We start from the raw sequence: 15,766 nt of genomic DNA, 5'->3' as shown, positions 1-15,766 counted from the left end.
CCGCGCCCGGGCGGCCGTTAAACCGTCGCTGCCGCGCGCGCTCCGCTCGCGCATCTGGCCGGGCCGGGGTTCCAGCGGCCAACCTGCTGCTGGCGGGTGGGACAACACTATGGAGGGAGGAACTGCGGACGCTGGTTCACACCGAAGGTAGACAAAATGCTGGAGTAACTCAGGCAGCACATCTTTGCAGAGAAAGAATAAGTGACGTTTCGGGTCGAGACCAGTCTTCAGACTGAGACTCAGGAGGAGGGGAAAGGGAACCTAGATGGCAATATAGAGATAGATATAGAACAAATTAATTTCAGAAATGCCAAAAGTATCGATGGTGGAGGAGCTCACAATGGTCCATTGTGGGCTAACGAGTTACACAGACAATGAAACTCAACAGGTTGATAGTGAACTAGTACGACGATAAGGGTCGGGGAGGAACGGAGAGAGAGTGGTTACTTGAAGTGAGAGAAATCAATATTCATACCAAAGATAGATACAAAATGCTGGAGTAACTTTGGCAGCATATCTGGAGAGAAGGAATGGTTGACGTTTCGAGTCGAGACCCTTAGAAACATAGAAAAATAGGTGCAGTAGGTCATTCTGCCCTTTGAGCCAGCACTGCCATTCAATACGATCATGGCTGACCATCTAAAATCAGTACCCCATTCTTGCTTTTCCCCCCAATATCCCTTGATTCCTAAGATCCCATCTCATCTTTCTAAATTCCAGTGAATACAAGCCCAGTTGCCCCATTCTTTCATGATATGTCAGTCCTGCCATCCCAGAAATTAACCTGGTGAACCAATGCTGCACTCCCTTAATAACAATAATGTCCTTCCTCAAATTAGGAGACCAAAATTGCACACAATACTCCAGGTGTGGTCTCACCAGAGACCTGTACAACTGCAGTAGGACCTCCTTGTTCCTAAACTCAAATCCTCTCGCAATGAAGGCCAACATGCCATTAGCTTTCTTCACTGCCTGCTGTACCTGCATGCTTACTTTCAGTGACAGATGTACAAGGACACCCAGGTCTCGTTGCACCTCCCCTTTTTGCTAATCTGACACATTCAGATAATGTGTAAGAAGGAACTGCAGAGGCTGGTTTAAACCAAAGATAGACACAAAAAGCTGGAGTAACTGCGGGACAGGCAGCATCATCTCTGCAGAGAAGGAACGGGTCGAGACCTTCAGATAATAATCTGTCTTCCTGTTCTTGCCACCAAAGTGGATAACCTCACATTTATCCACATTATACTGCATCTGCCATGCATCTGCCCATTCACCCAATCAATCCATGTCACCCTGCAGCCTCGTAGCATCCTCATCGCAGCTCACACTGCCACCCAGCTTTGTGTCATTCGCAAACTTGGAGATGTCACATTTAATTCCCTCATCTAAATCGTTAATATATTGTAAACAACTGGGGTCCCAACACCGAGCCTTGCGGCACCCTACCTGCCATTTTGAAAAGGACCCGTTAATTCCTACTCTTTGCTTCCTGTCTGCCAACCAGTTCTCTATCCATGTCAATACCCTACCCCCAATACCATGTGCTCTAATTTTGCACACAAATCTCTTGGATGGGACCTTGTAAAATACTTTTTGAAAGTCCAGATACACCACATCCACTGGCTCTCCCTTATTCATTTCTACTTGTTACATCCTCAAAAAATTCCAGAGGATTAGTCAAGCATGATTTCCCCTTCATAAATCCATGCTGACTTTGACCGATCCTGTCACTGCTTTCCAAATGCACTGCTATAACATCTTTAACAATCGACTCAAGCATCTTCCCCACTACCGATGTGAGGCTAACTGGTCTATAATTCCCCGTTTTCTCTCTCCTTCCTTTCTTAAAAAGTGGTTACATTGGATCAGTCCCTGTGGACTGGAGGGTAGCCAGAGTCGAGAGAACGTTGGAAAATGATCACCAATGCACCCACGATTTCTAGGGCCACCTCCTTGAGTACTCTGGAATGCAGACCATCAGGCCCTGGGGATTTATCTGCCTTCAGTCCCAACAGTTTACCCAATAACATTTCCTGACTAATGTGGATTCCTTTCAGTTTCTCCCTCCCACTAGATCCTCAGTCCCCTAGTATTTCTGGGAGATTATTTGTGTCTTCCTTAGTGAAGACAGAACCAAAGTACTTGTCTAACTGTTCTGTCATTTCTTTGTTTCCCATTATAAATTCACCTGTCTCTGATTGTAAGGGACCTACATTTGTCTTTGCTAATCTTTTCCTTTTTTCATATCTAAAGAAGCTTTTAGTCAGTTTTTATATTCTCCGCAAGCTTTCTTTCATGCTCTTTTCCCCCCCTTTTAATTAACCTCTTTGTCCTCTGTTGAGTTCTAAATTTCCCCCAGTCCTCCGGTTTGCTGCTTCCTCTGGCCAATTTATATGCTTTTTCCTTGGATTTAACACTATCCTTGATTTCCCTCGTTAGCCACGGTTGAGCTGCCTTCCCCGTTTTATTTTTTCGCCAGACAGGAATGAACAATTTTTGGAGTTCATCCATGCAGTCTTTAAATCTTTGCCATTGCATTTCCACCATCAACCTTTCATGTATAATTTGCAGGTCTATACTAGCCAATTCCCATCTCATACTTTCTAAGTCTCCTTTCTTTCGGGACCCTTGTCTGAATTAACTGTGTCACTTTCCATCCTAATGCAGAATTTCACCATATTATGGTCACTGTTGCCCAAGGGGCTTTGCACAACAAGATCACCAACTAATCTTTCCTCATTACACAATACCCAGTCTAGGATGGCCTGTCCTCTAGTCGGTTCTTCTACATGTTGGTTTAAAAAACCATCCCCTAAACATTCCAAGAAATCCTCGTCCTCAGCGCTGCTACCAATTTGGTTGGCCCAATCTATATGTAGATTAAAGTCACCCATGATAACTGCTGTACCTTTGCGACGCGCATCCCTAATTTCCTGTTTGATGCTATCCCCAACCTCCCTCCTGCTGTTTGGTGGTCTTGTACACAATTCCAACAAGAGTTTTCTGCCCTTGGCTATTTCGTATTTCTACCCATACCGATTCTACAGCATCCAAGCTAATGTCTCTCCTTGCTATTGCATTAATCTCTTTAACCAACAATGTTACCCCACCTCATCTTCCTTTCTGTCTATCCTTCCTGAATATCAAAACCCCCTGCATGTTTAGCTCCCAGCCTTGGTCATCCTGGAGCCATGTCTCTGTAATTCCAACTATATCATATTCCTTAACTACTAACTGCACATTCAATTCAACCACCTTATTACGAATGCTCCTAGCATGAAGGCACAAAGCTTTCAGGCTTGTTTTTCTTATCTCCCTTCTACCTTTTGGTTCTGTCCTCCTTTTATGTCCTTCTGTCTTCTTGCATTGGTTCCCATCCCCCGGCCCGTTAGTTTAAACATGACCTTTCCTACACTCTTTCCCGTGAACTGCACGCATACGCCGTTGACTCCACTCCTCCACTGTTTAGTTTAAACCTCCCCATGTAGCACTAGCAAATCTGCCTGCCAGAATGTCGGTCCCCTTCCAATTAAGGTGCAACCTGTCCCTTTTGTACAGGTCACTCCTGCCCCAGAAGAAAGCCCAGTGATCTAGAAATCTAAATCCCGGCCCCCTGCACCAACTCCTCAGCCACACACTCAGATCCCCTATCTCCCTGTTCCTACCCTCACTCGCATGAGGTACTGGAAGCTACCCAGAGATAACCACCCTAGAAGTCCTGCTTTTCAGCCTCCTACCTAGTTCTCTATACTCATGTTGCAAAACCTTCCTCTTCTTACCCACGTCATTTGTGCCATCATACAAAACTACTTCCGGCTGTTCACCTTCCCTCTCGAGGAGGTTCTTAAGTCGGTCTGAGACATCTTGGACCCTGGCACCAGGGAGGCAACACATCTTCCTCAAGTATCACCTGTCGCCACAGAATCTCCTGTCCGCACATCTGATAATGGAGTCACACACCACTATGACTCTGCCTGATCTCACCGGTCAGGCTTCAGCACCAGGATTCGAGTCACAGACCTCTCTGCTGATCGGACTGGAAGCATCGTCTGCCCCGACAGCTCCCAAGAGGGTGTACCGTTTTTCAAGAGGCACTTCCACCGAGGTCTCCTGCACTAGTTTCATCCCCTTCCTTTCTATCTCTAACCGTCGCACCTCTTGTACTCGGAGTGACGACCTGACTGTTGGTCCTGTCCAGGAAGTTTTCGTCATCCCGGATGGACCACAGGTCATTCAGTTGCTGCTCCAGATCTCTAACTTGGTCCTTGCGGAGCTACATCTGGACACAGTTCCCGCAGGTGTAGTGGTGAATGACACCAGCAGTGCCCCTGACTTCCCACACCCTGCAGCAAACACACTGCAGTAATATTCCTGCCATCACATCAATTAGTTTAAATATTTAAATTAAATACATAACTGAATAAATGTAGCCTCCTCACCAAAGACGCTTGAACCAAAGATTTACACTTTACCTCTCCAGGGTGCCCCCAACAGGCTGCTCTGCTACACCTGCACTTAATTTTATCTAATCAAGACAACTATTCATTCAACTAATTAGGATATCTTAGCCAATCCACTCAGCTAATTAGGATGTCTCGGCCAATCCACTCCCTCGCTGGTCTGGCTGCTGCTCCTCTGTGACCTTCAAGGTAATTGCCCTAGGCTGTCTCATGGTGCTCTTTTTAAAGCTCCTGAATTTTACTCACCTCGGAGAAAGCCTTCCTTTGTGAGTAAAGCTCCTGAATGTTACTCACCTTGGAGAAAGCCTTCCTTCAGCCAATCCACTCCCTCACTGGTCTGGCTGTTTCTCCTCTGACTACTTCTTCAGACTCCGACTACTCAATATTCATACCAATGAGTTATAAGCTGCCCAAGCGAAATATGAGGTGCTGTTCCTCCAATTTGCTTTTGGCCTATTCTGCTTCTGTAAATATTTGCACAATGTCGGAATAAAAATGTCATAGTACATGATCTGATGCTCAATTGGCGATGTACGAAATATATTTCTTTAAGTACAACATAAGTCAAGAGTCATTATTTAATCACTGATTTTGCAACAAACAACAACATTTTGTAAGTCACTGTAAATCTGTTAAAGAGTGACATGCATCATCATTTATCTTCATTTTATATTGGACCGAATGGTTGGGTGAGTCGATAGCACAGCAGTAGAGTTGCTGCATGACAGCGCCAGACACATCGGTTCGATACTGACTACAGGTGCTTGTCTGTACAAACTTTGTAAGTTCTCCCTGTGATTGCATGGGTTTTCTCTAGGATCTCCTGTTTTCTCCCACAGTCTAAAGACTTAAAAGTTTGTAGGTTTATTGGCTTTGTGTAATTGTAAATTGTCCCTAGTGTGTAGGATATTGCTAGTACATGGGATGATCGTCGGTCGGTGTGGACCGAAGGTCCTGTTTCTGCGCTGTATCTCTAAACTAAATGCGTCTGTAATTGTGTTAATAATTCATAGGATAGTGATTTTCACTAATGAGGCCAATTATTTCATAAAAGAGAAAATGGAGACAATGATTAATTCTCATCTCCAGAGAGGAAATGTTAGGCTGTTGCTCATCATTATGTATAAACAGTATTGATTTAGTTAACAGCATAACATTTTGCACTGGGTCTAAGACTTGCATTGCCAGAAAGGACAAGGGTGTTAGACTTCATTTATTGGAAACAAGAAAGTTTTGGAATGGAAGAAAGGGAATACTCCCTTAATTGTAATAATTACCCTGGACAAAGGAAAATATTCTAGTTGTGGACATGTCTATCATCAAAAGATTTGCTGTAGAAGTTCCAGAAGGTGGTACCCTAGGTCCAACCAGTTTGAGCTGCTGCATCAATTCCCTTCCTTCCATTGTAATGTCAGAAGAGGGAATGTTCAAATCCATTTGCAACTTCATTGGAAATAAACTAATTTGTGCTTGCACATAGCATGATTTTGGAAAGATTCTGGCATAGGATAAGTGGCAAATAACATTTGTACCACACTAATGCCGGATAGGCACACCAATCACAGCAGAAATGCATCTGTTCACCTACGCCAGACAATAATTTGTGGTATCATTACTGAAACCTCACCATGGACTTCCTGGGGGTTGCCATTTGTCCAAAAACTAGACAACCCTAATAAATACTGTAATTACAAAAGCATGTTAGGGGCTAGGTAATATTTGAAAAGGGGGTTATCTGACATTCTAAATCTTATCCACTGTCTGCAAGGCACGTCAGTAGTGTAATTGGAATACTCTTCACTTATTTGACTGAATTCTGCTCCACCAACACTGAAACCTAGCAACACCCAGAAAAATATAGCTCTCTTGATTGGCACTGTACAGCAGCTTAAAAGTTATTTTCATTCTTCACTGTTGGGCTGTAGTTTCAATGTGAGCCAGCTAGAAATACACAGTATTTTTCACTTAAGTTATTCTGATAGCTTATAATACATTTTTCAGCAAACCGATTGAGTTTAAAGGATGCATGCAAACCAGGGTCCTGGGACTTGAAAAGCTGCAGAGCAAACCTCACATGGTGAACCAGGTGCCAAACCAACAGGATTTCAAAATAGTTGGATTATTGGAGTTTTACTGCATTTTTAAAGGTGGTGCTGCTAGATAGGTAGCTAATATATAAGTGCTGATATATATCTATATATATATATATGAGCACCTGATCAATGCATCTATGAGCATTTGAGAAACTGATGAGATGGATTTGCCGGTTGCTGCAGGGCTGCGAGCATCTTCTGCCATGTGGGTCTTCGTTTTGTGGCAATTTCTACATGATTGATGCAAAACCCCTGGTTTAACTAGATGTTGCCCTTTATTGGCCTATGTTTTTAATTAAATATATTGCCGGGCTGCTTCATTTTTTGATGTGAACTGTTTGGGTTGCGAACAGTTTTTGGGAAGGGATTCCTGAAAAAACTTACACTTCAGCGAGCACAGTGATGGTGGATGAACAAGAGTTGATGTGAGTTAGGATGCTGTCAGCAGAGTTTCCAATGCAGGAATTTTCAGTTGACCTCAAATTCAACTGAAAATTAAAAGAATGCACAGGAGAGCATTGGAATTGCCAAGTCAAAATGAATTACAGGTGGTACTAGACCAAGTGGGCCCGTTGGGCCCATTCCACTCTCCCCTCTTCCCCATCGCCACTGTCCCTCTTCCCCCCCCACCCCACTCTTCCCCCACCACCACCCCGCCCCCCCACCCTCACTGACCCCCTTCCCCACACCCCTTCTCCTCCCCAGCACCACTCTCCCCCATCCCCACTCTTCCGTCCTCCTCACCCAAGCCTGCCCTCCTCCCCAGCTCCACTCTCCCACTATCCGCACCCCCCTTCGGTGGAAACGGCCGCTGAAGGAGGGGGAGAAGAAGCTGCCCGCTGAGGCGTGTGTGCGGTAATGGGTGGCGCGCTGGGCCCGGGCGATAGCGGGGACTCGAGGACGCCGTGGGTTGAAGGGACGGAAGGGAAGGATGAGTAGACCATCAGTCTGACCATCTCCCTCCTGCTCGGAGTGTCCCTTGGGTGTGGGAGAGTGGGGAGAGTGAGGGGAGAGAGGAGAGGTGACCCCTGATTGCGGGCTGGCGGCTCCGCTAACGGCGTCCATCTTGTTTGTGCGAGTGCGAAGAGAGGCCGTGCGTGCCCTATGGTGACGGCATACGCACAGCACTTTGAAAAATGTGTTTAGAAATGAAAGTTTTAGGCTTTAAAAACACTCTAACCTAAAAGATATAAGACCAATTTAAATAAAACTTGTTGTAAACAGTCGTCAGGAGAGTGGTGATGAAGGTGGCGCAAAAATTGTGGCGCTATGGTTTACCGTTTTGGCTGCAGGTTTCAAAATCACTATCCCTTTCCCCACCACCCCACTTTCCCCCACACTCTCAGCAAGCCAGGCTCCTTCCACAGATGGTAGTTGAGGTGCTGAGTTCTTCCAGGACCTTTTTTTAAAATCATAGTTGTGATTTGGTAGTTTAGTGAGAAGGCAATGAAGTATTTGTTGATATTGGTGCGAAATCTGATTGTTTTGTAATGGGCAATTTGTAGCTGCATGCTGCCGGTGGACTGGTTATTATGTAATTATAACCCCAAAATAATCTATATCTATCTAAACATAGCACAAAAAGTAAGGAAATTTGTGTTTGGTAGATTATTTCTTTGTTGTAACAATGCTTCTTGGCAATAAATCTTATACCGTTGGAAAGCCTGTTTATCTCCCTTTTAAATGGTGCCACATTTGTAAGGAACATGCATTTGTGGGATGAGCAGCGGAGCTGAGTATATGGGTTGCGCCCATGAAAAATTTGCCAAATCTTCTCTGCCAATGCCAAACAGCTTATTCTGCTGTTGCTATTGACTCTTGTTTTGAGCTTCTGGTACCCCCAGGTGCTGACAAGAATGGGATGCCATCCCACAACAGTGTGTGACCAGGCTGGTGACCAGCATGAGGAGGAGGTGCCAGGCTGTTATGGCTGTGTATGGTTCTTCCACAAGCTACTGTGGCTCCTGTTTATTAAATGAATAAATTGTTAAATTGCCAATATGTCTTGTTTCTTCAGACTTCAATCATCCAATCCACCAAACAACACCGAACAAGAGTCAATGGCAGAATAAGCTGTTTGGCATTGGCAGAGATTTGGCAAATTTTTCATGGGCGCAACCCACATACTCAGCTCTGCTGCTCATCCCACAAATGCATGTTCCTTACAAATGTGGCACCATTTAAAAGGGAAATAAACAGGCTTTCCAACGGTATAAGATTTATTGCCAAGAAGCATTGTTACAACAAAGAAATAATCTACCAAACACAAATTTCCTTACTTTTTGTGCTATGTTTATATACTAAAACTCTCGTTTGTTTGTTTGTTCCTGAACTACAGCCAAAACGGTACACGATAGGAGGGAGGGGGAGGGGGTGGAGGGAGGATAAGGGGGGTTGAGGGGGATGGAGTGGGGGTAGGGGAAGAGGGGGAGGGGAGGAAGGAGTGGGGGGAAGGGAAGGGGGGACGGGAAGAGAGGATGCGGAAGAGAGGGAGGAGCGGGGAGGAGAGGGTGCTGCACCAATGCAGGAACAGTTTAGGCCCAACGGGTCCACCTGGTCTAGTATAAGATACGTATAAGATTATTAAGGAGTTGAGTAGGTATTTTTTGTTTTCCTTCTTAACTTTATTGAAGACGTAATTTTAATCAATCTACTCGGTGGGAATTACAGTAAAACTTCAACAATCCAGCATGTATGAGACTTTAGTGCTGGATTGGCACACTTTCTTGACTGGTTGGTGATTGATAACAAATTAATAACCTTAATACTCGTGCAAAAACCAAATTGCTGAAGTAACTCAGCAGGTCAGGTAACATCTCTGAAGGACCTGGATCGGTGATGGTTTGGGTTGGCACCCTTCAGACTGATTGTAGTAACGGGAGAAAGCTGGTAAAGAGGTCAGGGCGGGACAAAGTCTGGGAAATGGAAGTTGGGTAATGTGAGGCAACCTTATTGTCAATTGTAGTTGCTGACTGTGCTCAACGTGTCCTAGGTTATCTTCCCCAAGCTGCAGTCTTGCTGGGAATATGAAGAGTTGGGGAATGTGAAGATTTAATGTCCTTTAGGTCCTCTGTATTGGTTCATTCCCTCGCTGTTGCTCTTGTTCTGCACTCTCCCCCTTTTATTCATTTTATTGAAAGGATTATTGATATTGAATAGCAAACCAACACCTCTACTTCCTTAGAAGGCTTAGGAAGTTCAGCATGTCCCCAACAACTCATACCAACTTCTACAGATGCGCCATAGAAAGCATTTTATGGGGATGCATCACAGCTTGGTTTGGGAACAGCCCCATCCAAGACCGCAAGAAATTGCAGCGAATTGAGGACGCAGCCCAGACTATCACACAAACCAACCTCTTCATTCACTCCATTTATACCTCACGTTGCCTCAGCAAGGCCAACAGCACAATCAAGGACAAGTTGCACCCCCTGGCCACTCCCTCTTCTCCTCTCTCCCACTGGACAAAAAGTATAGACGTATGAAATCGCACACCGCCAGATTCAGTGACAGTTTCTTCCCAGCTGTTAACAGGCCACTGAATTATCCAACCACAACTAGAGAGCAGATCTGAACTACTATCTACATCATTGGTAATCCTCGGACTATCTTTGATTGGACTTTACTGGCTTTACCTTGCACTAACATTAGTCCCTTATCATGTATCTATACACTGCAAATGGCTCGACTGTAATCATGTATCGTCTTTCCGCTGACTAGTTAGTATGTAACAAAAGCTTTTCACTGTACCTCGGTACACCTGACAATAACAAACTAAACTAGGGGTTAAGATGGAGACGGGGATGAGGAATTAATGTACTTGTAATAAGGTTGGATGGATATAATGATTACATTTGCTCAAATTTGGTTTTCTGAATATCTCAAAATGCACAAATGCTGAATGCCTATCTCCTTAACAGGAGAATGCTGATGAACTGCTAGCAGAACTTTGTAATCAGTTGTCTCCTACATATGTATCTAGCTGCAGCATAATCGAGCAAAAACCAATCTGCAAACGGATTGCCGTGATCCGTGTTGCTAAACAGATGTTGAGGTTATTGTGATTTGTCTAAATTTGTGACAGTTCTAGCTTGGTCAGGGGGGAGAGAAAAGCTGTGTTGTTTAGACTTTGGACACTCATGTAGAACTGCCTGCCCCTCAGTTCATAGTTTAATTTGTCTTTCAGCCAGCAAAACAAAATGCTGAATTATTTTGGAATTCGAAAGAACACTGAATCATCTAACAAAACCACATCTGAGAAAGAGATAGATGGGTTTGTTATTTTAGGTAAGTCATGTTTTATACTTCCTACTCTCAATCTAAATTTTTACCTGTTCTCTTGGGAAATCCATTCCATGAAATGAAAGGGTTGAGATATTCTCCAACCATCATCTTCAAAATGTTATTGTCGTGCTGTGAGAACCAAGCATAATTCTGATTTTGGAAACACCAAGAGAGCTTGTCAAACTTTATTCTTTGATTTTAAAAAAATTGCAATGTTATCTTTTTTCCACTGTGTGTCATCCAAGAGCTTTCTAAAAGAAAAAGCAACTGAAAAGCTTTGCAGCAAAATTAAATTTAGGAGGTAGCATGATATATAATTTATAAATCTATTGTAATATTGACATTCTTTTACTTGCAAGTAAAAGTAATATTGCAGATTGGGGAAAACATTTACATTTATGGACTACTTCAGGGGTGTCAAACTCATTTTCACCCCGGGCCACATCAGCATTATGGTTGCCCTCAAAGGGCCGATTGTAACTGTAAGACTGTATAAATGTAACTAATCTTTAACATATTGTTAAATAACTGTCTCTGCATTTGATTATTATTTATTGAAATGTACAAATATTGTACATGCATTAACATAAATGTAAAAATATATGTAAGCACATTGCTCTGTGTTATTATAACATAAATCCGTAATTTAAATCAGTAAACATTTGGCTGCATGAACACATACGACTGTAAACACACTGAATACATTGCTACACATACAAAGTAGTATTTTATGTAATTAACTCAAAATAACAATAAGGGTTGTCTCAGTTCACAACTATATTGGTCAAGTTCTGGGTGAAGTTGATGAGGTGATGCTGTTTGGCCTTGAACACACCAAGTTGATCCCTAGGACACCATATCACACACCATCCTCATCCATTGATCATGTTCTGAAAATAACAACAAACACAAAACAAAATGCAAGCACAATCATTAAATTGCACACATATTACACTGTGCTTAGTGCTAAGTAGGCTCTACTTAGTGACTGTTTCATGACGGCTGGAAAAATAGAGAATGGGTTGTAAAGTAATATAAAAATTGCATTCCATGAAATCTACATTTTAAAATATTAAAAACATTGAATACTGGGTCATGGAATGGAGTAATATAATTTATGCAATGTAGTTAAATTGCTCATTTCAAATGGATGTTGGATGTTGGTAATGGGAATCAAATGCTCAATGAGGCTTGCATGCATGCTTTTTGCATCTGAAGAAAAACGTGTAATGTTTTGAAGTTAGAATTAATGAAAACAATGGACCAATATTTTTTTTAAGTAATTATAATATTAGTAAACTGATTATATACCCAAGAACAGAACTGCAGCCGCTTAAATGTTGGTATGGTTTGCAATGGAATATTTGGTGTTGCCCAAATGGCAAAAGACTTCTGCTCTGTATGATGGAATACTAGCCATGCAGACAAGGTGCCATTTTAAAAGCCTCTTGATCTTATCTAATTGAGTAGATCTGGGATACATCACCTGTGGATATTTGGTGATACAGAGAAAAGATATTTAGAATAACTGTGTGTGCATTTCACATCGGCAAGAGCAGAATTCGGAAATGCCACTTCTGGACTGAAGGAAGTTTACGATTAAAAATAGTATTCATCTGTTAGGAGCAACTCTTATTTGTTGAATACAATATTGAAGAAAAAGGTATGAAGCTCCTCACGAATGTGCTGTAATTCAACCAGAGATAAAAATGTTTTCCCATAAAGCACTGCTCTACATTTATCTGATCCTAAGTAAGCCACATTGATATTAGAACCTAGGAATGGATATAGGATTAATTTCTCAAGCATTAATCCTGAAATTGAAAAGCAAAAATTGGAGATACTGGAAATCTAAAATAGAAACAGAAATGTTGGATATTTTTAGCTGGTCTGGCAGTATTTTTGGAGAGAGGAACAGAGTTAAATTTTCAGGTTCATGATTTTTCATCAGAACCTTTCAACAAACTTTGAACTCATGTTTACAAAAATATTGAGATATTTTGGGAACACTCTAGAATTTACTGATTTCAGGAGTCAGCAGCTCAGAGACTAAATTCAAGCCACAGCTGAAATATGAACAGGTATCCTTCCTTGGCTGACATTTCATTGCAGACAGAAATGTGTGGTCAGGATCTCTGTCTTCAGGTAAAATATTCATCTGATGTTGTGATATTAAAGGGAGAGTAGAGCTGCTCTCCTGGTATTTTGCACAAACTTTCCTCATAACCAGTTCTGCAGAAACCGACAGGATCATTCACCTTAATATTTGAGAGAATTTGCTTTGTGAAAGTTGAGCATATTTTTTTAGAACTGCAACTGTAGATCAAAAATACTTAAATGACTGCAAATCACTTTGGAATACTCAGACATTTTGGGCAACACAGTGGTACAACTAGTAAAACTGCTGTTTTACAGCACAAGCAATCACTTGATCTCTGCCACTGTCTGTATGGTGTTTGCCGTTTCCTCCCATATTTCATACGTGCAGGTTAATTAACCCCTAGTTAATATGGTAGAATATTGGTGGGAGGAGCAGGAGTTGATGGGAATATTGGGAGAATAGAATGTATTAGGGTGGGATTAATGTAAAAAGGGATGCTTAATTGTTGGTGTGGAGTCAGTGGGCCCTGCTTTTGTGCTGCATCTCTGATTTGAAAATGCAAAATACAATATATAAATCTTCCTTCATTTCTTGCTAATTACCAACAATTGAGTCAATGAGCAGTCCTTGATGTTATGAGTGAGATTTCTAAATCTCTGCAGATTTGGGAAGCAATTGGATTCTATCCCCTTTGGTCACTGCTTATTCTCATTTCTACTCCTGGGAATTGTTTTGAGTTTTGTTTTGGTTCTTTTGTAAAGAATTGCTCTTCAGAATTCTGAAACCTGAATTACTGCTGTCCGTTCATCTCATTAGCCCTACGAAAAGAATAATCTTAAATTCACTCATTAGTTTCATTATTATTTCCAGCTTTTGCTTCCATTCATTATTAAATTTTGCTCCCTGCACTGTCCTTCCAAATCTTTCATTTCCGTATTTTCTTTCACCATTAGTGGTTGTATTTCCACGATGATAACATTACTGGACTGCTAGTCAATAGACTTGGATGATTGATGTGGAGATTTGAATAATAATCTCACCATGGCAGCTTGGGAATTTTTCAATTAATTCAATAAAATCTGTAATAATTAGTATCTATAGTGGTAACCATGAAGCTATGTATGGTTGTAATCGCATCTATTTCACTTACAACATTTAGTAATTTTACTGACCTATTTATAATTCCAAACCTACAGCTATTGCTGCTGACTCTCAAAGCCTCTTAATTGCCTAGCAAGCTGCCCAGTTATACCAATTGCTTGGGGATCTACAAAGGCAGTTCACCACCACTTTTCCCCAAGGCCAGGTGGAAATTAATAATAAATGTTAGTGACGTCATTGGTTGAATGTAACCCGTGAATGAATAAAATAATAATTGCCTTTTTTTTCCACTCCATCATTACCTTCCCCAAGAATGGTGGTTTTGGGTTCTTCCTTTGCAAAGACAAACTCTGTCTTCCTATGATCACCACTCACAAGCTTATTTTAGGTTTACATTATTGTCCCCACTTTATCCTATTATTTTTCTCTTCTGCCTTGTCATTCAAATTAAGTTTTCTTGAGATTCAGTGATTTTTTTCCAATGTACACGAAGGGTAGAAATTCATAACGTCAGCTGCATAGGTTTAAATCACTTCAAACGTTCTGTGTTAGGGTTTGCATTAAGTAGTTGCTAGCTAATTGGTGGCACCAAATATGACCAACAACTGAAATACTGGGTAGACAAAAAATGCTGGAGTAACTCAGCGGGTTAGGTAGCATCTCGGGAGAGAAGAAATGGTTGATGTTTCGGGTCAAGACCCTTCTTCAGACTGATGTCAGGGGAGGGGGGGGGACGACAAATTTAGAATGTAATCGGAGACAGGAAGACTGTGGTTTGGGTATTCAAGGTTGTAATCAGGTCAATCAATGCAGTGCAGGTAAGATTTTTGCCAAAATGCATCAATCAATATTTAAAATAACTGTTATCTTATTCTTGCCTTTGGCTCTCTTTGTCCCAAGCAGACTATCATCTGTAATCTGCAGTTTGTTTGTAAACTTTCGTTCATGGAGTTGACCTTGAATTGGAATGTTTGGGGTTTTTGTTAAAGTGTCTCACAGTTCTTCAGTTACAGGATGTGGACATTGCTACCAAGTACGGCATTTATTTCCATTCCTCATTGCCCTTGAACTTAGCGGCTTGACATTTCAGAAGTCAGTAATAAGTCAATCACTTTGAATCTGAAGTCATATCTAGATCAGACCAGGTAAGATGACTGAAGGAAATTTTGGGAACTATTTAGATTTTTAAGACAATTTTGTCATGTCATTGAATTTAAAAAATATATTGATACTAGTTTATTTTTAAAATCCAGATTTATTTAATTTAACTTGTTCCCTTGCTGCGGTGTTGGGATTCAAAATCTTGTCTTCATAATCACAATCCATATGTTAGTTCTGTATTTAAGTACCCCAGCCAATATTCCTCTGTTAGACGCTGCTAGGTTGAATGTAGTGCATAGATTTTGAGTCTCCCTAATTAACGGTACTTGTCTCAAGTGCCATCTGCCTAATGAGGTGGGAAACCAAGCCTCATTTTGAGTGCTTGAGATGACATTAAAAAATCCCATTACATTTTAAGAACAGAGTTCTAGCAAAATCTTTATTGGATTGATTTGAAGCATAGAACAATACAGCACAGGAACATTCTCTTCGGCCCATGATGTCTATGCTGACCGTAATGTTAACCCAAATAAATTCCAGTTGCCACCAAAGGATACATATAATTCCTTTCTCTGCCTGTTCATGTGCCTGTCTAAATACCTCTTAAACATTGTTGTTGAATT

At 41.7% G+C, this 15,766-nt stretch overlaps 1 protein-coding gene across 2 annotated transcripts in view; it reads left to right on the top strand.

Annotated features, from left to right (window-relative positions):
- umad1 (UBAP1-MVB12-associated (UMA) domain containing 1) overlaps window positions 1–15,766 on the top strand; it is a 36,870-nt gene that overhangs the window by 336 nt on the left and 20,768 nt on the right. Inside the window, exons 1-2 of one of the 2 annotated variants that reach the window (XM_078422164.1) lie at window positions 2–147; window positions 10,743–10,843. In XM_078422164.1, coding sequence (XP_078278290.1) covers window positions 110–147; window positions 10,743–10,843 — 139 coding nt within the window. In that variant the 5' untranslated portion in view covers window positions 2–109. Of the gene's footprint in view, window position 1; window positions 148–10,742; window positions 10,844–15,766 lie in introns of those variants that run through there. The other variant, XM_078422173.1, reaches the window with a different exon arrangement.

Source organism: Rhinoraja longicauda, chromosome 2 (assembly GCF_053455715.1).
Source record: "Rhinoraja longicauda isolate Sanriku21f chromosome 2, sRhiLon1.1, whole genome shotgun sequence".
In the NCBI taxonomy this organism is placed as follows: Eukaryota; Metazoa; Chordata; class Chondrichthyes; order Rajiformes; family Arhynchobatidae; genus Rhinoraja; species Rhinoraja longicauda.
Note: the sequence above shows the minus strand (reverse complement) of the source record. Positions and strands in the feature narration are given on the sequence as shown.